General features: G+C 41.9%; 1 protein-coding gene across 1 annotated transcript in view; it reads right to left on the bottom strand.

Moving 5' to 3' along the window:
- LOC144115774 (protein PALS2-like) overlaps positions 1 to 24228 on the bottom strand; it is a 33453-nt gene extending 9225 nt beyond the window's left edge. The window contains exons 1-12 of the mRNA XM_077650276.1: positions 23982 to 24228; positions 20875 to 20996; positions 19218 to 19370; positions 17535 to 17687; positions 17374 to 17449; positions 16456 to 16604; positions 16237 to 16368; positions 15183 to 15291; positions 12640 to 12705; positions 7034 to 7195; positions 4844 to 5046; positions 226 to 357 (exon numbers count right to left, since the gene is read on the bottom strand). Of these exons, the coding sequence (XP_077506402.1) occupies positions 226 to 357; positions 4844 to 5046; positions 7034 to 7195; positions 12640 to 12705; positions 15183 to 15291; positions 16237 to 16368; positions 16456 to 16604; positions 17374 to 17449; positions 17535 to 17687; positions 19218 to 19370; positions 20875 to 20907 (1368 nt within the window). The 5' untranslated portion in view covers positions 20908 to 20996; positions 23982 to 24228. The remainder of the gene's footprint in view (positions 1 to 225; positions 358 to 4843; positions 5047 to 7033; positions 7196 to 12639; positions 12706 to 15182; positions 15292 to 16236; positions 16369 to 16455; positions 16605 to 17373; positions 17450 to 17534; positions 17688 to 19217; positions 19371 to 20874; positions 20997 to 23981) is intronic.
- Positions 24229 to 26391: the final 2163 nt, after the last annotated feature.

Here is a 26391-nt window from a genome sequence, read left to right as displayed (position 1 = left end):
AGGTTTGCCTGGCCTGTTAAATGAGCCACATTCAGGGCTGCTGGTGTAGACAAGCAGCCCTGTATGTGGCTCATTTAACAGGCCAGGCAAACCAGCAGCCCTGAATGTGGCTCATTTAACAGGACAGGCAAACCTCTCGAGTAGGTGTTAGGGTGTATGCAATTTACTCTTCAGTTTTAAATAGTTTCCCACATTAGCACTATCATTATGCGATACACATCCTACCGTGAGATTGCGGCTGCTTCCATATCCATGATGACGCCCATATTCATGCATCTGTCGGAAGTGCTCCAGCTGAGGTGCAGCAATGAAGACCACGTAAGGCATGAACTCTGGTGTGTTCAGGATTTTCAGATACTGCAAGAAGACATTGCCAACTATGAGTTCCTAATGACTCGTGGTGCAGCTCAGCTACTTTTTTTTTAAATGACAAGAGATGGGTCATAGCACACATAAGGCGCACTACTAAATGACTAGCACTCTATTCCTGCTGCTGACACTCCTCACTTAGAGCATGGTTGCAGCATCAACCTTCCCAACATATTCCTGCTGAACAGAAATGCACTTGGCCTACTTGTATGGCAGTTTTTACCAGCTCCTGGGGGCACATTGCAGCTACTCCTTAGTCTAGTTCATGGACAACCATAAAATGACATACTTGCACATGTCTGTTGATGGCACCATTTCTTATTTTTTTTATTCATGAAATTTTTATGTCCTGCACTTGCACCTAATCTAAGAGGAGCACTGTATTTCAGAGTTCCACGCGCACTTATGTACATGCTGGTGGTCTGGTACAGCAGACAGCACAAAATTAGGGAGTAAAAGTTTTTTTTTTTTTTTCAGAAATCCAGATAAAAAGTTGGGGGTGCACAAATTATGCGAGTAAACAGAGTAGTAAGGCAACCCATTCCAAGGTACTGCTGCATTGTTGTTTGCCTTGGTCACTTGTTTCTTTTAGCATCACAGCATTATTGTGCACCGGCTGAAGTCCTTCTCTGCAATAGTGTATATAACGTACGTAAACCAACTTATGAAAACCACTGCTTATACATTACTGAGATGTCTAGCTCTGCTGCTTTGTTAATCACGCTTTAGCACCGTGCTACGCTAATCAGGAATCGTGATGTGCAGCCTCCATGCAACGGGTGCAGGTGTGCAGCCAGCATGGCATGAATGGGGAGTAAGAAAAAGAGTTCCGACTTAGATTCACCTTTCCCTGCAGGACAAACCTCAACTTGCTTGATTTTTTTCCTTCGTTGAAAGATCTATCTGTGCCTAATTCACAAAGTACCCATCTTGTGCAGGCATGTGTGCTGTGGCGATGTCAAAAATGATTCTTGCCACCACCACACATCTCATTCCGAAGCGACCACCAGTTCAAAATTTCCCGACTGATTTGTACAGGACCCAGCTCCTGGACTGATTTGGATTGCAACTATTTCATTCCAAAGCCTAGTTCAGACTGGAGGCACCGCCCCATTCAGTCACCTCTATACCTTCTTTCCAAAAGATCCAATTCGTACAACAATGTACTCGATTTTGTTCATCACCTTGTTCAATGTTTTTCACCTACTAGAGTCGATCCCACTTATAACGAACCCGACAGAAATATGGACTATGTTCATTGTATCCGGTGTTCGCAGTAAGAGGACTCTGCATATTACAGCTAAAGATACTAAGTTCATCAAAAATAGCATTTATTACTTTAAAACTATATCAAGTGCATCTATTTCAAGATAACAGACCCTAACTAGGGCCCTTAGTCTTTGGGTAAAACCCAATTTTACCCAATTCTTGCATCCCGAAATTATTTCTTAAAAATTGGGGTAAACCAAATTTCTCCCCAAAAATGAGCCTTCAAGATGATGTTGGTTTTCCAGTTCACAGAGCTCAAGAGACCGCAATAAAATGTGTGGATATCTAGTGTTTACTCCTGAGGGGTGCCTACGGTCAACTAGGAATCTTATAAACTTCTTTTAACGCTCATTTTTATGAGGTGGATGAATTATAGGATAAGTTCCAAAAAGGGCGATTTAGAAGTGAGAGGCCAAAAGCATGGCTGCCGAAAAGGCAACTTATCGGAGTCACTGTATGAAGCTTTACCAAAGATATCGGCACCCTAATCCCTAGACCTTGTGTGTTTAAAATTATCGTTGTGATACTGTTCTCACACTGTACGCATAAAGGCAGAGTGGTCTTGCTCAGATGCGGCAGTGCTTCGTAGGATATTGATAACGTATGCAATGAAATATTTGTAATAGATTAAGAAAAAATTTTAATTCGTGAACAATTTTTTAGTGGAACCTGTGAATTCCTTGTTTATGAAATAAGCAAAATATAGGGCATTTTATGCCTAGCAGAAAAACAAACCGTTGTATTAAACTTTCCTACGACGAAAAAAAGACGCCAAAAACCCCGAACTACGAAAATTTCTCCTGAATAACCCGATTTTCCCCCATATTTGAGCTCGAAAAATATTGCCTGATGTTTACCCCCCAAATTACGGAAAAAATAAAACCTGAAAACCAAAGGCCCTAGGTACAACTGATCGTGGCTGAAGTGTGCTAGGCAGCTGGTTGCAGGTCGACCACCTTTATCAGATTTCTAGCGGTAGGAGAGTGCTCTCACACTTTGTGCACAAGGGCTTCCTCATAGTATGGCTCTGCAATGTCGTTCAAGTGAACGTTGTCATCGGAGGCAACATCCAACCAGCTTTGCATCAATGACGCATTGCCACAAGTCTACGTGCATCTGATCAAAAGAGTTTTCTACAGTGTCAGCTATCGTTTCTGGACCCTTGCACCTGCAAAAGTAGAACACAGAGCACATGCCTACAGAATCAGCTGCACTGTCTGTTGTCTGGCACTGTGTGCATGTAGTAGCAGAACAAAAGGTGGAGCTGACTTGGCAGGCAATGCATACCACGTCACCAGCATGGCCAGCAAGGCATTAAAATTTCTCAGATCACTGCAGTTAGCTGATCCACGACAATGCACAGTAGCTTCAGTTTTGACACTGCCACCGTCTTGCACCCATCACCCTTTTGCTTCCACTTAAGATGTTTTGCCCCGTTGGCGCACGTGCAGGCAATGATCGACCTGTGCATGAGTTTCAATGCTGCCTCTTCAGTCATTTTTTTTTGGGCCTTTTTTGGATCGACATGTTCTTTTTGTAGCGTGTCATGGGAGCTTAGAGGTGCCTCCGGTGTTCCCCACTCGCTGGAAGAGCCAGTTTTTCAACTTCGGGGCAAGTTTATGGTGTCTCCTCGTTTGCTGTAGCTCAGTGGTGTCACCACAGTTGTTCGTTGTATCTGAGACGAATTGCCATAGCCCTAATGCATATTTTGACGGTAGCACTGTACTCCTTCGTAATAAGCAAGCGTTCGTTATATCTGTGGATGCTATTATAAGTGGGCTTGACTGTACAGTAAAAGCTCGTTAATTCGAATTCCACGGGGCCGCCAGGCCAGTTCGATCTAACCAAAATTCGAACTAATGAAAGTGAGCAAAAATGGACGTGTTTGATGACCGGAGGGCACGAAAAACATTTATTTAGCAAAACAATCTGTTATCATCTTTTGCTTCTTCTTTCTGACGGCTACCGTAGTCACTCAGTGGAATGTCTGCGCTTCTCATTTCCTTCACCCACGTGATGACAGCGGTCTCAATTTTCGGATACTTGGCTAATCGGAGCCTTTTTCTGTTGCTGGCGAAATCTTCGGCTTTGTAGGCATCCTCGATGGCCTTCCTATTTCGGACGTAGGTCGACAACGTGCTTTGTGGAATCCTGTGCTTCTTCGCGATTTCCACTTTGCTGGCCTTCCGTTCGTCCACCTCACGTAAAATTGCCACTTTCTCCTTCACCGTCTTGGCGCAGTATTTCCCACGCGAACACATCTCGCGGACACAAGCTCACAGCAAGCGGCGTGCAAAACGAGGGCTAAAACACTAAAACGTCGTTCCTTGAAGCAGTCGCGGCAGGAAAGACTGGTTAGTACTTGTTCTAGCACCCTAGCGGCGCCCCGATGGTTGTGCCATCTATCGTTCTGCCGTGAAAGCTTCCAACGATGGTTTTCAACAGCGACGAGTTGTGAATTAACGAGCTTTCACTGTATTCTGTTCATGTGTACCTTCACGCGATCTGTGGAAATGCTCGCCAGCATTTGCATCCACAATGCACTCCACAATACGCAGTGAAGTGCTGTACGCATTGATTTAGTTAATGTCGCTACACAAGTATAGGCTGCTGTATACACATGAAGGCCCTGACAAATGAGGGGCCATAGTGAGCAATCAATTCAAAAGGTAAAATCACTGTAGTGCACATACCACAGTTTCATTAAATGCACTTCAAAGCCATTGTTGCTAGCTATGTGCAAGTGTGATACAAGGTAAGTGGCCAATATTCAATTTCTGCAAATTACAAGAGCATCATGAGCCCATTTGGAATGAATATAGTGGCCTCAGCAGTAGCAAAACATCTTCGTCTATCAGAAGGTACCACAAGAAGTCTCATAGTAATCTTTACATACTGCAGAGAACAAAGAAAGCATTAAAACATCTGCAAAGCAGGTCGAAGAAATACAAGCCATATATTTGAACTAAAGGTACTTTCCATATGCCCCTTCCTTGGATACTGTAAGCTGCGGGCTAAAAAATTGTTCTAATGCTTCATGAATAGCCAGATTACTTCAGCTTAGTCATAATCGGCATATTATGCTCCAATTCAGAAGGTAGTCCAGCAAAAGTGTCAAAGGCCTTGGAGACATAGAAACTATGTATGCCAGCACAACAGTAAATACAACCTTAAGTTACTCTCAAGTGCAGCATAAGGGGCATACCTGGGGGCTGCAGTCCACCACGCACATCTTTCCGGAGCGGATGACTGCGCGCAGGGTGTCCAGTTTGGTGCCATACAGATGACCACTATGCTCACCCCACTCAAGGTGCTTGTTGTCAGCTATGTCTGCCTCCATTACCTCACGTGACACAAAGTAGTACACTTTGCCATCAGTTTCTGTCTCCCGGATTGGGCGAGATGTATCTGCATCGCCACATAATAAAACAGTTTTGTTAAAACCTGGTAAAAAAAGTCAAACTGCCATGAAAGTGAGTGGGTAGCCAAGTTTACATAGAGTACCTTGTATGTGAAACATAAAAATCATGTATCATCACAATCACACTCGATACTGAATTATACTTGACAGTGGAGGGTAGTTAACATTAGCACAACCATTTCAGGCACTGCTAGTGACCATGTAAAAAACAAAAATGCTTAATAAAAGCTCTTAACAAAATTACTAGCTATTGTTACTACTGTTTCACTTCAAAACTGAATTTAACATGTTTCTCATGGCCATAAAGAGCCTTAAAAACTGCCTGCTGTTATGAAGATAGACATATAATGTGTGTAGATCCCTTCGTTACTTCTTTTTAATTTAGGTCAAAACTTTGGTTTGGCTAGTTGGTTCACTGCATCCTATCTTACGTGTGCCTTCTCATATCCTTATTTAGTTCTGCTTGCTTCATATGTATCCTTGTAATTTATTCAGCTAGTCGATAGTTCCACATACCAACCCATCAGAGGCATTACGTGGAATAACAATTCTTTTTACCCTTAGACTCTTGCTCCCCCTCCCAATTTACAATGTGCTTAACAAGCTCCTTTCATTTTATTTAAATAAAGACGCAATGATTTAATACGACACATTGTAACATAACAACAATAACAACTTACTGAAAAATAATGCTATTGCCCATGTAAGGGTGGTATGTTTCCTATGAACACAAGCCTGAATGCATTACAACTACTTGATGAAAGACACGTTCTAGCCACAGCTTCTACAGCCTGTTAAGCTCCTTTACAGCTGTATACTGTACACACACACACAAAAAAAGTTCATGCAGTTTCACATACAACATTCTGCCAGGCACTAGTGGAACATGGATAACACGCAGCCTTCTTACCTGTAAAAATCTTTGAATCCATTTGTTTCAAAATCTCCAACAGGAGAACATAAAAGTGGCTGTACTCGTAAACAAATTGTAAATTATAAACTGTGGTGTTTAACATCCCGAAGTGACACATGGGCTGTGAGGGACACTGTAGTGGAGCACTCTTGATTAATTTAGACCACTTAGGGTTCTTTCTTTAAAGGGACGCTGAGTAGATGAGTAGAAATAGAAGTCAGCCAGTACTGATGCATTATTAAATGCTAGTCACAGAGACCACTCCTCCAGAAAACATATCTTTTATAAATTAGAAAAGACCAAGAAACGAAATAGAGGTGTCACCACCACCGGCTTCTTTCCCAGGCAAACAGCCTTTTTTTCCCCAAATTCCAGACGCTATACTCCATCTCACAAGCCGTTTGCAGCACCGTGAAGGCTGTGGTGATCTGAGCCAATCAGAACAGCGTGTGCTGCAAGACGTGTTCCTCCGTGCCCCTAACCCCGCAACTGGTGGCTCCATCCCTAGGAAGGAAAGAGCACCAGAGCACCGACACAGCGGATGCCACGTTCACGAATGGTGGCAGACCACTTCGCAGCAGGCCTCCGCAATGCTGTGTTCGTGTGGACTTTCTCTGCTAATTTATGCAGGGAATGAAACACTTGCTGCACTTTCAAAACACCATTCTGAACTGTCTTTTCAATTACTGAAATAACCGTTTGAGAAATAGTCCCAACACTACTCAAATATCCGAGGAACTATTTGTTGTCTTCCTTGGCCCTGACTGGATGAGAGCGCTCTACCTTTCACAGTGATGCAAACAGCTTGTGAGATGAGGTATAGGCTACTCTATCGTGTAATTCAATATAGTGATCCGGGAGTCCTTTTCCGTGTAGGGCGTCGTGAGTTTAAATTGAGTGGCGGGAATATTTTCAACCTAATTTTCTCAGTAATAAATGCACCTTTATAGCCAGAAATAGCCACAGAATAGAATTTCACTGAAAACAAAATTTTGATGCAGCTGTCCTCAAGTGTTCCTGTGCCCTGACATAGCAGAGCACATAAACAGAAAGCAACTTACGAGGAAGTGGTGTCCCAAAGCGTGCTGGATCGTAGCTAATAAGCTTGTTCTTCAGTGAACGTCTGCCAACACCCCGTGCTCCAACGAGAACTACTGTCTTCCGCTCAAAAGGCGGCATCCGGGCAACCTCTTCAAACAACAGCAGCTCAGCTTTTTCAAACTCTAAATGGGCAAAAGAGCAGAAAGAAATACACAAGGACATCACACAAGAGTTAGAGACTATAGCTGTAGTTAGAAGTAGAAATCAATATCTTAAGTGTGAACTAAGTAATTTTTTAACATATTCCTCTAATACCTGTGAGACTTGAGACTTCGAAGACAGCCTAATGCCATGATGCAACATGTCATTGCAGCAAACACAGCACCTTGTAAAGGTGAAGTGGTACGTTAAGAAGCATTGACAAGTTGTAATTGAAGGGATGCTGTCTGCAGTGTAGTATGCTGTGCACAATACTGACGACACAGCATTGTAAACCCAGAAATATGTAGATCTGCTGAAACTCGCTGCAGCCAGAGAATTTTGTTCACCAGAATTTGAATTACCCAAAGGATCATGCAAAAGGGGTCTAATACTTGCCACACAAATAGGTCCCACATGCAGTACATTTCAGCCCTCTCACAATTGCTCTCAGGAGTTAAAAATAAGTATCCCTGGTGATTTCATCCCAACACGCACCATATTTTTCAGAGTGATGAAAGTAGGAACCTGATATGGTATTGATGTCTTTTAAAAGTCTCGGAAGCTAGCAAGCACATGTCCTACAATTGCTATGCAAGCTGACTGTGCAAAGATGATGACTGCAAAAGATGCAATACAAGTAATATCACAGGAAAATTTTTCACCAGTTCTCAAAATGTGGCTCTCATCTTGCAGAGGGTCAGCCAGGAAGGTATAGTCACGAAATATTACAACTAGTGACGTGCCCCCAAAGCAGTGGATAGCAACACTCGGCACTGCAGTTACGAACATGCCGATAACAAAAGTGCCAGGTGTGTCAGCAAAGCACAGTGCCGCGCCGTCCACACACTGATTTTCACCGCTCTGGTGATGTCATTGTGCTGATCTTTTTTACTCGCGACTGTATGTTAAGGTCGAATTATTAGCATTCAGCGCCACTAAAGATGACAAAAATATGCACACTTCGCAAAGTTTTACTGCAGCTACTCATGCCATCCCATGTTTCATGAAGCTGAGATTCTTGCACAATCACCAAAACCAATGCGCGCAATTGATCCTTGAGGCTTACCCCACAGCCAAAGAACAGAAAGCAATGTTCAGTCAGAATTTGGTGGTGGCTCGCAGATGAAAAAAATAATAGATGATTTAGCACGGTTGGGCCAAATGCAAATTAGGTGCACTAGCGCTTGGTTTTCACTTCAGTGTCAGTTTTGGTTCGAGGCATATTTTTCAACGTCAAGCAGGCTTCAGACAAAGATTTGGCGAAATCAGTGAGTGGCTAAAAAATTATGGGGCCGCTTAATGCACCTAAAGAGGGTAATGCGATAGCAGTGTGTTCTGGATCCATTGGGCACGGATGGAAGTTGATGAAGAAGATGACATCCAAAGCATGGCGTGAGAGACTAGCAGTTTAAACGTGCGGGATGTTCAGCTGCGGCTATGGCGTAGTGCTCTAATGCAGTGGCCAGAGTTGCTGATCTGTTTGCATTGCTGCAGATTCGAAAGCCACTCGTGGCCATAAACTGTTTTATTTTAGTTCATTTTATTTCAGGTCAAGAAGGTTTCAAACAAAGATCAGCGAAATCGGTGAGTGCTTAGTACTTAGTGCTTGCGCACTAAAAGTACCTTGCCTACACCACCATCAACGTTGTTGACCTTCATGCCTTGTACGCTGCTGGAACTTTGCTTTCTTCCAGTCTGCACATGTTCTAACATGCTTACGCTTTCCACCCCTGCCCCTTGTGAATATATAGAGGGTGATATTTTGAAAAATTGATTTCTGAGGAAAGAAAAATGGCGTAGCAATTGTCTCACATCTCTGTGGACACCTGAACCGCTCTGTAAGGGAAGGAAGGAAGGTGGGAGTGAAAGAAGGAAGAGAGAAAGAAGTGCTGTAGTGGAGGGCTCCCGAATAATTTCGACCACCTGGGGATCTTTAAACATCGCAGAGCACACAGGTGCCTTTTGTGTTTCGCCTCCATCAAAACACAGCCACTGCAGCTGGGTTCGACCACGGGTACTCTGGCTCACTGATTTCTTTTAACATTTGCAGATTTTTATTTTTAAGACTGTGTGAGATACGTCAGTGCTGTTTGTGCAAGTGGATTGTACAGCAAGGAGGACATTATACCGGGTGTCCCAGCTAACTTCAGCCAAGGGTTAAAAAATAAATTAATAGAGCCAGGCGAGCGAAACCAGTTGCATATTGGTAACAGCCATCTTGCGCACCACAGGCAAATTTTCCCACAATTAATTAATAGTTTAACTAAGTTTAATTATCTAATTTTAAAATATTGACTTTAGATAACGAACTGCATTTGAAGAGTTGTAGAGCACGTTCAGAAACCCTCACTCCATCACTTACGATAAGGAAACCCCCACACGCATGTCTTTTCTTCCCAGCTCCAAAGAAAGCCCACGTAATACAAAAATAAACCACATCACTAACGCATTCGTGCGTTCACGATCATGCTGCTCTCAAGTGTGGATTGAGCAAACGAAATCACCTGCAACTCTGACCCGGCGGCCCCTCAGCAGCGACAGGCCGATATGTTCGCGGTGGTTTCTCGTCTGCGTTAGCCAGTTGGCACACATCACGGTGCGAGTTGCCGCCGCTAACATATCGGCCTGCCGCTGCTGCAGGGCCGCCGGGTCAGTGTTGCAGGTGATTTCAATTGCTCAAATGACGCTTGAAAGCAGCACGATCATGGCGTGCGAATGTGTTAGTCACGTGGTTTATTTTTGTATTTCGCGGGCTTTCTTCGGAGCTGGGAAAAAAAAGACACCATTGAGGGTTTTCTTAGCGTAAATGATAAAATGAGGGTTTCTGAACGTGCTCTACAACTCTTCAAATGCAATTTGTTGTCTAAAGTCAATATTTCTTAAATTAAATAATTAAACCAACTATTAATTATAAGCAAAACAAAAATTGCCTGTGGTGTTCAAGATGGCTGTCACCAATATGCAGATGGTCTCACTCGCCTGTCTCTAATAATTTATTTCTTAACCCTTGACTCAAATTAGCTGGGACACCTGGTATACTTGATATAGATCAATAATTAGATGACTAATTAACTATAATTAGTTGTTTTTATTTGATTTCAGGAGGCAAGGTTATACTACAAAGCTGGAGACCACCAGCATCTAAGGTGAGTCTTGTTTTTAAATTTTCTTAATTGGCAATGTGGTTCGAAATGTCGAATGTCAAAAATATGCACATGCAATATCGTTGAGTTGTCCTTCCATCAATGCATGTTTACTTCGATCGCATTTGATGCGTTTGTGTATTTGATACTGTAGAAGTTAACTTGATTTCAGCGACGATACCACACGAAGTGACGCCATTTTGTAACTATGCAATTTGGGAAAGCCAACTCAACAAGCTTTCAAATGTGTATTTTTGATGTTCAAGTTTCGGACCACACTGCCGATTAAGAAAATTTGAAAACAGGGCTCACCTCTGATGTTGACAGCCTTCAATTTCGCAATATAACCTTGCCCCTGATTATAAAAAATAAAAGTTTATTAACTAATTTTAGTAAATTAGTCTTGTAATTATCAATCCACATCAGGTACATAATGTTCACCTAGTTGTACAATTTGCCTGCATAGACTGCACTGACATATCTCTTACAGTTTTAATTTAAAATAAAAATCTGTAAATGGTAAATGACCCTTCAGTTGATAATCAATACAACTCATGTTCTCATTTTTCAAATATAACACATTTTCCTCTGATTTTGCCATCCTGCACGACTGCTACGTGCTGTGCTTGTATTAGCGAAGCTCTTTTTCAGTACAAATGACATGCTCACTAAAAAAAACTATTTATTTATTTATACAGGTTCCTACAGAGCCCTCGTGGGCATTAGTGTAGAGGAAATGCATGAAACGAGTACAGACATTCCGTGAGCCTTCAAAACAACTAACAATGCCAGGACATCACAACTGCACCTTAATTTTTTCTGCAACTTGGTGTGAAGAGAGTAGCAGATAGAGAAAAGGGAGACCACTTGGTTTACCCCACATGTGCACACTGTGCATAAACCTAAATCAGCCGCTTTTATACAGACCCCACATGGTGGCTCAGTAGTTAGGGCGCTCAGCTGTTGATCCAGAGTATCCGGGGTTCGAACTCGACAGCAGAGGCTGCATTTCGATGGAGGGGAACCCGTGTGCAAAGATCCCCAGGTGGTCGAAATTATTCTGGAGCCCTCCACTACGGCACATTATTCTGGAGCCCTCCACTACAGCACCTCTTTCTTCCTTTCTTTTCTCAGTCCCTCCTTTATCTCTTCCCTTATGGGGCCCATTCAGGTGTCCTCCGATGTGATGTGTGAGACAGATACTGCGCCATTTCCTTTCCCCAAGAAACCAATTTTTAACTTTCAATTCTCAATTTTTTTTATGCAGAAAACTAACCTCGATATGACAATATACATAAGGTGAGAATTTTTTTTCTGTTTGCTTTGGCCATGACTGTTTTTTCCCTTACTATGCAAAGCAGTTCTGCACCAACAGCCATGGAGGAAAACAAAAAAATCAATGCCAGATATGTTTCACTGTCTATGCATTTACGATCACAGGTAAAAGTCAGAACAAGGAAGCGGCTGACAACTGCTGCATGGTCAGGCAAGCAAATACTTTACATACACATACAGGCACATACAGGCATATTCTAGATGCATGCTTTCTGAGCTTGTTGGGATGCTTAGAAACTACTCAGTGGGGTCAGTAATGAGCTTCTCCGAGTCGACGATGACAGCGAATTCTGACTGAACCCATAACTCACAGTTTCTTGGCTTAAGAGTGAGCATAGTCAGACAACAGCGCAGTGAATGAGATATGTTAGCATTGCTTGCAGATGGAAATGGCAGATGGTAATAGTCAGGCTACAATGAGTGTACCACCAGACAACAGCTATGTGTTCACAGGCACTTGCAAGTGCTCCAGAAATTCACAGTGCATTCTTGTTGCGCAGTATCTCAAAGCATATATATATGAGCAATAGGAATGTGGCACTTTCACTATAATGGTTCCAGCACATCAGCCAGCTGAGCCGACTGTTATGATGAGTACGTGAGTAAACAATACTGACAAAACTAGAAAATCTGATCGTTATAACCGATTATCGTTATATTTGTACCGGCAAAAAAAAAGCAAAAAGAACACACCCAAATTATTCTCCCATGCATTTATACACATAGGGCCATTTACATCCTGTAAGCCAAAAGGTGTTGCTTTCAACCACAAAAAAATACCTGCATTGCCAAAAAACAAAAATCTTGACTCTAAATCGCCATTTTGGTGGCCTTTTCGAGGGGCGGTGTGACTGAATCATATTAAGGTTCTGCTGTGCACATCTAACTCAACTCTCGTGCCTGTGAGTATAAATTAAAAACAAACACAAGCAGAAATGCAAGCATACCTGCTGATGCCTTGCTCTCATACATTGTTTTTCTCTTCTTTTTAGTAACCTTTGTACCACACATTTCTGGAAAGAGATGGATACAGATAATATTATGTCAAGCACACATTTACTACCTGGCTACAGAAACTATTTTTGCATTAGAACAACGATAAAATTAAGCAAGCTTTACTTCACAGACTACTACTGGTCACACAACTAACATGTTATAAACCAACACTTCTGTAGGAAATGGCCCAAAATATGTTGCACTATCACATAGAGACAAGAAATAAGCTTAAATAATACTGCAAGTCTACTGGTGACATGAGTGTGTATAAAATGCACTGAAAACAAAACTAATCAAAGCCTGTGGTAGAGTGCTTTCAAAGACACAGTGTACATTAACAAGAAACCGCAAGGCATACGCTTACAGTATCATGCCCCAAAAGTTTGATTTGTAATGACCAACATCAAAATTGAGCTGTTTGCTGCACAAAACTCATACATTTTTAGTTTTTCACTGCTTTGATGTTCATAACATTTGTACACTGTAAAAATAAAAAAATGACAAAAATATCTGCAGCAGCTCCTTAGGATGTTCCAAATTTCATATTTAGATCGCCAAGGAGCAGCACCTCCTTTTCCTCATATCCCACACAAACATCATACACAGCAAGCCAACACACTGAAACCAAAGTAAATAATGCAAACATTTAATAGTGGTACGATACACTAGAATTCTATAATTTCAATATTAACAGCTGTAAGTATATGATGAGAATGTACTCCACCAGAAATTATCTACCAGAATAAGTTCTGTCTACAGGAAATTAGCAATTTCATGCTGAAATGAAAGTAGGAAACTTGCAAAAGAAAAGCATAACTAGGAGCAAGGAAAGTTAACTGCAACCTATTTCATACAACATTCATGTTTTTACAAATGGTATAACTCATCACTGTCAAAATATTCCCTGCAAATGTATCTTGAATTTATTAGTATCTTTTTTAACTTTTTATGTTTACTACATTTCTCTACCTCATCCCCGCACAAGTCACAAGTGAGAACAAAAAAGCAAAAATACAAAACAAATATTATAAAACTGCCCAAAACCTCACCAATGATATATGCAGATGCCGACACAAGTCTTGTTCATTGCATAAATGGACGGGCCCTCAGTACCACACATAAACACTGCTGTTTAAATTCAGTACAAACATCATATGGCATCTGGTACCCCCCCCCAAGAAAAAACTTTTGTTCTCTAACTCTCACTATAGAGTCTGTCCAAATTTTCTCAACGTTTTCCATAGCAACCATAAAGTTGCTAGTGCTCAAGTATGAGCACCCCTTCCACGATGGCATTTAGGACAATGAATCACAAACCACTGTGATGAAACAGCGGTCACTGAGAGCAGCAGCTCAAGCAACAACATGAATCAATCTAAAGAGGAATGGCGTCAATGACTGCTCATGCTGCAAGCACATGTTTTTAACTACATAATACTGCAATGCCGAGCTTTGGTTTGGTTTATGGGGATTTAACGTCCCAAAGCGACTCAGGCTATGAGGGACGCGCAATGCCGAGTTTTGCCTCTGACTAAAGCACTGCCCATGTTATAGCAATTAAATTTAACATTTTAAAACATCCTTCAAATCTGTGCATACATCCCCATTGAATTTACAACCTTCAGGTGCTTAGATTGTAGTGAACAAAACATTTGTACCACAAATAAACTGTGCAATGCAGTATCCTTAGCTTTCCAAAACAATAAAATACTACAAAGTTTCGCCATGTATTGCTTCAAGCACATTTAGACAAATATTTTCATTTCACCATTTGTTTGCGATGCTTGACCCAACAGAAAGGTAAATGCAAACATAAAATGATATAAAAACCAAACCAATGTGGCCACAGTTGAGGCAAGTTTAACACTGCACACTCCTTTTATAAAGAAAAAGCGTGAAACAAACTTTGCCATCATGCTTGCTCAGAGCACCTGTCAGCCAAGCTCGAACTAGTTGTAAGGTGGTCTGCACACTTGAGATCCAATAGCTGTCAACCAGAAACGGCAGAGCTCCAAACCACTGAAGTGCAGTGGTGACACACCATTGTAAAACACTGGCAGCTGGCTGAAACCTAGCAATGAAGCTTTCATTGTCATGCAGCTTTAGCTACACAACAATAATGGATTCCCCTCTAGTTTGGGGAACTTGAGTGTTAATTCTACACCTATTTAAAATCACAAAAATCCTTACATTACAGGAGGGAAACTGGGAAACATTGCAGTTATGCAAAACACACTAGTACCTGCCTATAATGGTTAAAGCCTGCTCATGTCAAAATAAAGTACTGCATGACAACAGTATGCAGTCCAGCAAAATGAATTTAAATCTAAATGCAAAATCTTGACTGCGAACAGGCTCGTGCGAGCAACAATTTGACAATACTACTTAAAACAGGTACTATGCACATGTGAAATTAAAATGCAAAAATACTTTCATTGCAGTCCTCAACACCTGTGACATATCTGTCTCATGAAAAGCAGCAATTAATGCATACTTGTCTTTGTTGCATAGTCATACTCTGGCCGCACAAAAGCTCGTCTTCGTTCCTCAAGTTCCTGAGATGGGATAAGGCCTGCCGGACCTGAAGCAGATACTCTTCTTGCCTGTGTAAGCAAAGAATGACACATGAAAACCTTCAGGCTTTGTAATCAAACAAATATATTAAAATTAGTCACAATAAAAACAACTACAAAAATAATGAAAATACAATTCAAATCTAAGCCAACAAGCTGATAGCATAATTGTTTTAACAGAGATACTTTAATAAAGTAGTAGATTCAACCTGATGACACTTATCAATTCAAATGCAATTAAGATCCGCTTAAGCTGGCACCACGAAACCTCATGCCAGTCTGCCTGATCTTTGACATGTGCACTTTGTTTATTAAGACTTTAGAGCCCAGCTAATGAACTGATTCATGATGCACTGCAGAGACAAAAAAAAAAGTGAAAGCTTAGCCTCAGTAGTTCAGACATGTCACCTATTCTAGAGTCATTGTGGCCAAAAAAAAACTGTTGTGCACATATGAGTTGTGAGTGTTGTGAATAAACCAAAATGCTCACTTCAGCACGTTCCCTATAAAGCACTCACTTCTGTAGTGCTGCTGCTTTTCTGAAATATTATGTGGAATTTTAGCAAACTACAACAATCTAGCAAGAATAAAAGAAACTGCAGATTTAAATGAGCTCGTACGTATCACCACCTGATGCCTGCCATCTGATGAGACATGCATCACTGGCATGCTGGTGTCTAGCAGAGTCGTTGCATTGTGAAGCATAAATGCTCAAAAAACTCTGGAGGCAATCAAAGCAGCAGCAGTTTCAGCACTCTTGTGGGCAGATTACAGCCCTGCATGTATAGCAAAGGGTAAAAAAACTGTTTGCCAGGAAGCAGCGTTTTTTATTTTGCCTGATTCATCATTGATTATGCAATAAAAAAAAAAGGAAGATTAAACCAAGCAAAAAAATTGATTGCTGGCTCACTTGTGACCAGTAGATGTGCTGAAAGAGAGGTGCATGAATACTTCAGACTATAATTTTGTACCTACCTGCCACCAGTTTGGATCCTCCTGATTGAGCACTTGCAGGATGTCACCCTGCTTGAATGGCAACCCAATTTCTTTACATGGTAGAAGGGTATCTTTAGATGGCTCATATGTGTACAGTGCTTTCACAAAACACTGCAAAATAAAGTACCATTCAAGCACACACACAAAAAAAAAAAGCCTCACATTTGTAATATGTCAGTTGATGTCACAGACACATACCTGAAATGTTGGCAGGTTGTCGTGATATGAGGGGAGGATTTTGAATGCAACACTGCCTTGGGCCTTTTTCAGTTGCAGCTGCAGCTGCTCAGGCGTGTGAACTGGCACTCCATTGACCTCCAAGATTGTATCACCAACATGTAACAACCCTGAAATATAAGCAAGGTGTCCACAATACTAAGTTGCATTCCCTTTAACACAACAAAATGTGCATGTTCTGAAAGTTCCTTTTAAAAGTAACCATGAGGAAACACAAACTGAATGTTCTAAATGAAATAACTAGTACAGACATGCCTTCCTCTGTTGAACATTCAGTGTATGTCATGACATGAGGTTTATACTTAGCATGCCTTTACCACACTTTACAGTTAAGCATGCTTTGACCTTCACACCTCAACCTATATTGAAATTGAAAACAGAAAATGCAGTGACGGCAAATTTTTTTGGTAAGCTTGTTCATCTCTTTCCTCACAGCAGGGTTCAGATGTCCAGTAAGACATGAGACCATTCCTATACCTTTCCTTTCCTCAAAAACCAATTTATTTATTATTTCAACATAAGTAACCCCTTGAAAAAAAAAAAGTCACAAGAACTTAAAAAGGCAAAATACATTATCATGAATACCACTAAAAGGCATAAAACACATATCCAAATCAGAAAAGTAGCTATGATATTACTTTAGTTCTTTAGGGACTAACAGACAGCAAATACTACCATTCTGGTATTCATTATTGTTCCACAAAAGGAAAAGATTAGAGCTAGTAACAAGTAGAAAAGAATCCTCAAATCACATGAAACCATATTGCACAAGGAAGGTCGGGAAGTCTGATACTGCCATAAGCATCACAATCAGTCAGTCAAGAAATCTACTTCAAATCCTAGCATCTAGTGAAAAAGAAAGCTTGCACTCAAACTCACCTTGCCTATCAATGATTCCACCAGCAAGGATGCGAGCTATCATCAAATTGTCATCCTCAACTCGTACCGTTATCCCCTGAAAACATTAAGCAAAAGCACCTCTATACCACATGTGTGCAGAATCACAAAAGCAGCAAGCTGGAAATGAAACAGCCACTCACCAAGGGTTCATCATCATTCTTTCTGATTCCCACCATCCTGATAGTGTCATTCAGGGTCTCAGGTGCCATTGCTGGTGCCTCCTTCTCAAGTGCTAGTGGTTTAGCAGGTTCATAGCTCTTTGTAGCTACAGCATCATGGGCGTTGAGCAAGGCCTACCATGAACAAAAGGAGAACCATCAAAAACAAAATACAAGAACTCACTGCAGTCTAACTCCAAATGCTCATTTGGTAGTAATTTTTATCCCTCTAGCTTTCACTGTTTTTCTTGGTGCATATATTAAGAATGGTAAATTTATAAGCAAGGTAAAGTGTTTTACAATTTTGATCTCAATAAACCTTGAAGACACATATGGCACGATTTTCCAGTAGCTTTTTTTACAAATTCTACGGCTAATGCAACACTTATTGCAGAGAATTGTCAACACTCTGTTATTTAAAAGATGTGAAACAAAAGAAACCTTGCAGGTAGATTTATTATGTGAACCTATAAGCAAAGGTAAAAACCCCCTTCTCTGCTTTGAACAAAATTTTATCCCTGAAGTGACAAATCTGTTATATTAATCACTTAGGGCATTACTGAATGACAAAAATGAGTAATAAACAAAGAACGTCAACAGATAACACCAACTGGGTCACTACTGAAGTTTGAAGCTGAGGAGGCAATACATTTTTATCACTCATGGGCATACTCAAAAAACAATGCCAAACACCCCAAGATGCACCCGAAGTGACCGTCTAATGAATTAAAATTCATAATAAATACAAGGGTGCCCAACCAACAGGTTATAACTATTCATGGTGATACAGCAGATTCAATTATAGCCCCTAGCAATAACTGAACATACCAAACATTTTTCATATTGGACAGACAAGTAAGAGCCCCAAATTAGTTCCTGTGCACTCCAAAGGTAACAAAGTGCAGTTTATCAAATATGAAGGGCTAAGCAGTCATGGAGACTGCATTGTTCCAATATTCTCTAAGGTTCTCCATTTTTCAAATAAAAAAAAAGCAAATATAAAAAATTTCCGCAAGGAAGACTTCTCACACATATTCAGCATCGCTGCAAAAGTGGCAGAGCTCACACTCAAAAGCAGGCACAACACTACATGTAGCATACAAGCGTGGAAGAAATGGCGGAACTTTCGCAAGTTTTTCCCCAACACTGGCCTCATTTAGAACACTGCGCTCGGCCACATTACTGGTGGCTCACGTTTCTGGTTAAGCTTGCGGGTGCAGGTGAAAAGTCTATTGACTGCCGTTGTAGTCTGTGACTTTGTGCTAGCACCAGCCTTTAAAGCCAGTTTTACACTTAATTTTTATAGAAGAAAAAAAAAACAAGACCCTTTCAAAAATCTTTTTAAGCTTCATTAGAAAACCTGCTTATCAAAAGAAACAAAGATTCACTTCTTGCTTACCTTGGCCATGAACAACTGCCATGAATCAATTCAGTTGGTCTATTTACACTATTGCAACAAAAGTTAAGAAACGCCCATGTGCAGTTTCACAACAGCTATCCAAATGCAATGCCAGGCCACAGAGGCAACACCAACCTCAAACACACAGCCCACTAGGCTTGACAAAAGAGTGTGAAACTACACCAGGGGTAAGACATGCAATATATATTTTTCACTGTTGTCAATAAGGCCAGACACTAAAGAATAATTTCAAGAAAGAGCCATACTGAGAAGTGAGGACCACTAAGAATGTTGGCGAGCTCTTGGGCGTCACGACCACTGACTCTACGGCAAGCCTGGCAGACATCCCTCAAAAGTTCTACATTGTTTGTGGAGACAGGCTTGAAAGTGGTAGTTTTCTCTTCAAGATGATCTTGGACCTGGTAGACAAAGAAAGAAAATTTAACTGAATTTATCAACTTTACATGTATTTCACAGCAACAGAACCGACCAACTTTATTTACGGCTCATAATGGATGTCACCGTAACACCTAATAACCAAATATTGATGCTAAAGATCAAAACGATGCCAAGTAATTGTGCTTTGTTTTTGTACCGTGATACACCAGGAACTTCTTCATGTAAGGTTACAGCTGGAACTTTCATTTTAAATAACACGCTGGGGTTACCTCCTCAACTCATTTTGGCTAACCACTCACCTGAATACCATTAGCACTTCAAATGCTACACATATCCTCAGTCAGCATACAAGGTATCACATTGATCAGTGCACATTTTGTTGACATCGACCTCCTCCATAAACTTTTTAATATTAAAAGTCGACCAGTTCTCATTACACTGAAAAACTATGCAAAAATAAATATACCATGGTACTGGCTCTTACGCCAAACTGCGAATACCAGTACGCCAATGTGTTTCTGACATTTCTAGACCTTTTCCGAATCAGAAACTCTTAACAGTGCCTCAGAAATTACATTGATGCTATTTCTGAGGCACTGGCCCCACTCTAAAATTAATTTTCTCATGACTACTGTCTGGTGAAAGACTCTCCATATCTATGAATGTAACATCATGTAAATGATTTCAACAAGTAACTTCAACCTCATCTCAAACACAGAAGGCAACATATCAGCAAAAGGGTAAAAAATAGCAGAAAAGAAAATGAATGCAAAATATTTTTCTACCTGCTGTTCACTGATGTCTTATTCTTCTGCACAACTCCAGAACAGTAACACATGATTAGCACAGCACTACATAAAAAAATACTCAAGTGCGCAATATAAAGTCTTCACAGCATAAAATGAAAGAAAAAAGCAAGAGGAACACACACGTCTTTTGCCTTCATACTTTTGTGCTGCAAACACTTGATATTATGGATCTTAAAAAACTGGTCCAAGCAACTTTCCTGCTTGAGTACAATGATGACAGCACGTTGAGCTAGCAAGCACAGGATGAAAACAATGTAATTTGTGCCTCATCAAAAACCTTATTACAATGCTGAAATGCATTCAGAATGCCTCCATTCTATGCAACTAACTGGACTTAGCAAAGATCAGTAAAAATAAATGAATTAGCACAATGTACCTAAATTGCTCACTAATAACAACCACAGCGATGATGTAGACAATATGACCATGATAATAAATGCCATGCCAATTACACTCTTTTAGCTTTCTGACAGAGAGAGGGCAGTGACTCCAATGCCTTGTACAACATGCATAGATGCCCAGCTGCAAGGGACGTTGCTATTAACATGCAAAATGCCAGCCTATGAAGTTGCAGAACCTAGCTTTTTTCAACTTCCTCGAATTTCGCTGATCACTATTCCAAGTTAAACAAAAACTCGAAAGTAGTAATAAAATGTTGAATGCCCTTATGATGATAAACGACAAGATGTGACAAAAATTTATGAAAGTGCCATACCTGCACTAAGCAGCTCATGACAGGCGATTCCATGAGACCTTTGAGAAAAATGAGGTCAGTGTCCCGAACACCCACACGTCCATTGAGGTCCTCGATGTTTTCCCTGACATGCTGAAAGGCAGCTGAAGAATAAAGTAAAAAAGACTGAATGACTGCTTTAGCAACTCGAGAACAGGAAAATTTGTTAAGTTTTCAGCAGTGGTTACAAATGGTTACCAAGGCAATTATCACAAAACTATGTGATAATTATAGCAAAAGACAGATTTTACACCAAAAATGAAGAAGATATGAAGCTTAGATCATTTCTTTTTCATTTGTGGTTGTCATCCTAAATTTTTCTTAATTCATTGAATGCTTAAGTCGCATACATTTTAAATAATGGAAGCGCCATAGATTGCCTTTAATGTATCTAGCTGCCATAATGTGCACTACATTCACATGCCATATGCACTTTTGCACCTGACCACCACCACATAACAGATTGCTATATTCATAAAATGAATATATATCCAGCCTAGGATTGGATTGCAAAACATTTATTTCGTCAGAAGGCAAAATGCAGATGATCCGATTTAACCAGATTAGAATAAATGACATGTTCAAACAGTTTACACGGGACACTCGTTAATGATATGGGTCTGTAATTAAGAGCACAATGAGCATCACCAGACTTGAATATTGGTACCACCTTACAGTCCCCGGGTAGCTTTCCTGAATTCAAAGATTGCGAAAACAGTGCACACAAGTAAATGGAAGAATAAACACTTGTATTCTTTAAAAATTTAGAATTTATGTCGTCGATTCCCGAAGACGAAGAAATTTTGAGATTATTAATTAGACTTTCTATACCAAGACTGTCAAACACAATCGGGTCCATTAATGGATTCTGCACAGGCTGAAAAGAGGGCAGAGAAACAGATGATTGCTGTAAAAAAGTATTTGAGAAGGCGTCGTTTAGCACTTGAGGGCATTCTGATGAAGGAATGGCTGCGCCGCTTCTATCGTTCAGAGCTATTGCTTTATGCTTGGGACCAGAAATGATGTTCCAAAATTTTTTGGCATTATCAATCAACAAAAACGGAAGCGTACTCTGGAAGAAAGCCTGCTTGGCGCTTCTTAAGGCTTTTCGATACTCAGATGTTATGGCACGATACACATCCCAGTGATCAGGGCAACCGGTGGTTTTCGCTCTACGATAAACTCGTTTTTTTTTACTTAAAAGGCGTTTTAATGCGGCAGTGAACCACGGGGAACGTTGCTTGCCTGATATGACGCGTAAAGGTATGTGTTTTTGGACGAGAAAATGAACTTTTTCTTTAAAAAGGCGCCAGTTCATTTCCACAGTACGGTTATAAAAGTTTGGCATGCACTCTCCTAAGAAGATTTCGAGTTTAGCGTTAATCGACGGAAAATTTGCCATTGTATAAACTCTGATATATTTGGGATTCGGTCGCACACGTGTGCTAGTATCTTTAAGGTCAAACTGGATGAAGGAGTGGTCACTGAGGCCTGGTAGAAATGCCAATGAATGAACTAGCTCACGAAGCGTAGTTAGAACAAGATCAAGAATGTTAGCGCTAGTAGTGGTGATACGGGTTGGCTGGGTAATGAGCTGAGAAAAATTGAAGTCAGTGCACAGATTTATGAAGCCAATCGAGTCAGGTGACGAATCCAGAGTGGAAGGGAACGCGCCAGACCAAATTATTTTTGGCATGTTGAAATCGCCAAGTAAAAAGATTGGCGAAGAAGGAAACCTAACTAAAATGCGATTGAGCACATCATGAAGTTCACTACAGAAAGACGATGGAGCATTTGGAGGGCGATAGCATGCGCAGAAGATTACGTCTCGATGATTAATGCGTAAAGAGGCGCATACAATTTCTAGTGAAGAAACAAGTGACACGTGTGAAGAATGCAGATGATCAGCGACCGCTATCAGAACACCGCCTCCTATTCTGTCTCCACGGTCACATCGATAAGTAATGAAATCCTTTTCGCAGTTTAGTATTTCATTAGAAATCTTTGAATTCAGCCAGGTTTCGGTGAGGACCAGAATGTCTGCATCGCACGTGTCGATGATAGTACACAGATCATCACGCTTGTTAACAACACTACGAATATTAGAGAACAAAACACATATGTCATTTGGAAGCTCATGACCACGAGCAGGTAGCTACGCGGTAGAAAGATCGGCAGGCAAGGCACTACTATCAGGGCTGCGTGGGGATGCTTGGTTATTGATGATATTCACAGATGCTATCTGATGCCGAAATGTAGATGTAACACTTATTCTTTATGAACAATTTGTTCTGACGAATAGCGCAATTCTCTACACTTGCTTGTCCAAAGTCAAAAAGTTTACGTGCGTTGCGAGTTGATAAGCAGAAATCTTCCGTAACCTTTATCCCAGCATTTTTCATTTTGCTTCGGTCAGTAAACACGGCTTCTCGGATCTTAAAATTCGTAAACTTGACTATGACAGGACGGCATTTGTCATTCGAAAATTTACCCAGCCGATGCGCGCGTGCTATGGCCTCGCTGGGTAGCTCAAGGTCCATTTCAGAAAGAAGCTTTTCACGCACGAGCTTTTCAGATTCATCCCATGTTTCGTTTTGCGTGTCAGGGAGGCCGTGAAAAAATAGATTATGGCATCGTGACCTGCCTTCGAGGTCGTCGAGTCGTTTATGAAACGCCTCTGCTTCATTCTGTACAGCCTCAGACACTTCCTGGGTAATGTCAAAGGCGCTGGAGGCTTGCGAGGCAGCTACTTTTTCTTCGACGGCAACAAGCCTATCGTTCATTCTGGCCATCTGACGCTCAAGCTTTGTTTGTGTTTGCCGAACTTCATTGAGCTGGGAGAGTATTTCGCTATGGTTCTTGTTAATTTTTTCGTTTAAAGTTTTTAACAGAGTGACTGCGTCATCATTGGACTGGCTAGAATCTTTTTTAGGGGGCCCTGGGTTCTGTTCAATGTCGCCACCTAGGAGCAATAATTTCAGCACATATACACATTCGCAGACAATGCACATGAATACGCTTGGGCATGGCACAAGCAGCAGGTTGACATTACTTGTGCGTTTACAGTGCAAAGAAGGACATGAACTGACCTGCACCAAGAAACAGAAGAACATTGGTCGTTGCTGCATTGCTGCTGCTGTTCCATGCCCACTGAAGGCGCTCGGTGATTGCCAGTGCTTAAATGGGCGCGATCAAGGAGGTTATATTAAAACTTGGCGCGATACACTTGATGACTGTGACGATGGGGCTTGCGCGGCCAAAGGTGCAGACCACTTGAAGGCGATGGCTTCTTCCGGTGGCGTCGGGCAACATTCGCTCATTCGTAGCGAGTCGGGCTTGAGCAGTACAGGCAGCCGAAGAGGCGATACGGGGCGCTCAGTTGATGTCAGGTAGGGAACGTGCTGCCGGTCGCTCGAGTCATGACTAAGTCCGCTCCAAGATAGCATCTGCACCAAGAAACAGAAGAACATTGGTCGTTGCTGTATTGCTGCTGCTGTTCCATTGCTCCCAGCTCGACGACGGAGCTTTTGCCGAGCGGCGCACACAAAGTTACAGTGCACGACCGGTAGAGGGCGCACATCCAGGCGCCGGTTTTCGGCGGAGGATGTAAGAAAAGTTTTCTCTGAATTCGACGATGGCCACGCGTGCACTGCCGGAAGCCTGGGGAGAGTCGACGTCGTTATTGTCGCGAAAGCGGCCGAGGTACCCAGCACGGTATATACTGTCCCCTTCAGATCGCCGCCTCCACCGCGGAAGTGTCGCGCAGCAGCATTGCACCCGTGATTCATTAGTGAACGACACGGGGCTGATAAAACGCGTAACGCCTCGCCAAGCCCTGCCCACATCGACGCACTCAACAGCGGAGCGAATATTTTCGCCGGCAACTTTTTCCTTACGATAGCCAAGCAGCCGGCGTCCATTTACTCTCCGGCTCGCTTCCTACTGCTCTGCGGAGAACGGGGCTTCAGCCTGAATCTTACCAACTTTTTTGCGCCACCACTCATAGAGCAGAATGAAAGCAACTGATAAGAGTCAGGCGCTTTATCGAAATAGGTGAAAACGTAAATAAAACGGGAACTGGGCTATACCATAGAGTAGACAACAAAGTGTCCACAAATCAGTAAACGCTTTCAGTGTAAACAAATGCGGCCGGCCATTAGCTTCCATCAGGATATGCAGTGAGCGGCGGTCCTCGCCATTTCATCCAAAGCATTTCGTGCGGCTTTCCGCAACCTGAGAGTGTGCTAGACGGTTCTTTTTTTATTCCTTCATTATTGGAGTTACGTCACATTGCCACCAAATTCAGAAACGGGCTATGTAAATGATCAGCAGAATGTTATAAGAAATTCAGTTGTATCACTGGCTGTTACACTAACATGCTATGGCCCGCGACGTGCATCGATGCACCAGGTATGGTAAAGGCTAGTTCGTACTGTTCGCTATATCTTCCCAATAATTTTGCTAGTTACGCATAGTGTCACGGCTATCCACCTTGGAGCATGGGATTTTAAAACTAGCTTTTGGGAGATCTGCATACAACGTTGGAAAATGCGTGCGCTGTCCGCACCGAAGCACAGCCAAAGCTGCGAGGCGAGGGCGGTGAGCGGTCAGGAACGCGTGCCACGCGCTAGGCTGCAGCTACTGAAATAATGATTGGTTTTTTGGGGGAAAGGAAATGGCGCAGTATCTGTCTCGTATATCGTTAGACACCTGAACCGCGCCGTAAGGAAAAGGGTAAAGGAGGGAGTGAAAGAAGAAAGGAAGAAGGATGTGCCGTAGTGGAGTGCTCCGGAATAATTTCGACCACCTGGAGATCTTTAACGTGCACTGACATCGCACCTACTGAAATAATAATAATAATTGGTTTTGGGGGGGAAATAATAATAATTGGTTTTGGGGGGAAAGGAAATGGCGTAGTATCTGTCTCATATATCGTTGGATACCTGAACCGCGCCGTAAAGAAAGGGTAAAGGAGGGAGTGAAAGAAGAAAGGAAGAGAGAGGTGCCGTAGTGGAGGGCTCCGGAATAATTTCGACCACCTGGGGATCTTTAACGTGCACTGACATCGCACAGCACACGGGCGCCTTAGCGTTTTTCCTCCATAAAAACGAAGCAGCCGCGGTCGGGTTCGAACCCGGGAACTTCGGATCAGTAGTCGAGCGCCCTAACCACTGAGCCACCGCGGCGGGGCACACACACCGTTCCGTTCCTGAAAAAATTATCTGGATTAGCTCAGCTAATCCAGGATATACAAAGCGAAAAATGTTGGCGTTCACTGTGTTCATTGGCGTTGGCATTGACAATGCTCTAGACGACGGTGGCCTTGAGCAAAGGGAGGGCGCATAACTGGCTTCCTGGACATGCGGACGCCTCATTCGTGCTTTGATACATGTGGCGGTGGTTAGAGATAGAGAGAGATGTGGCCTGAATGCATTAGCGCTGACAGCGTTGTGGCTGAGATGCGGCTCTGAAGCAATAGCTAGGCCGCCGCGTTCATTT

The sequence above is a fragment of the Amblyomma americanum genome, chromosome 1 (genome assembly GCF_052857255.1).
Source record: "Amblyomma americanum isolate KBUSLIRL-KWMA chromosome 1, ASM5285725v1, whole genome shotgun sequence".
Lineage (NCBI taxonomy): Eukaryota > Metazoa > Arthropoda > Arachnida > Ixodida > Ixodidae > Amblyomma > Amblyomma americanum.
The sequence above is the reverse complement of the archived record's forward strand: the minus strand, read 5'-3'. Positions and strand labels throughout refer to the sequence as shown.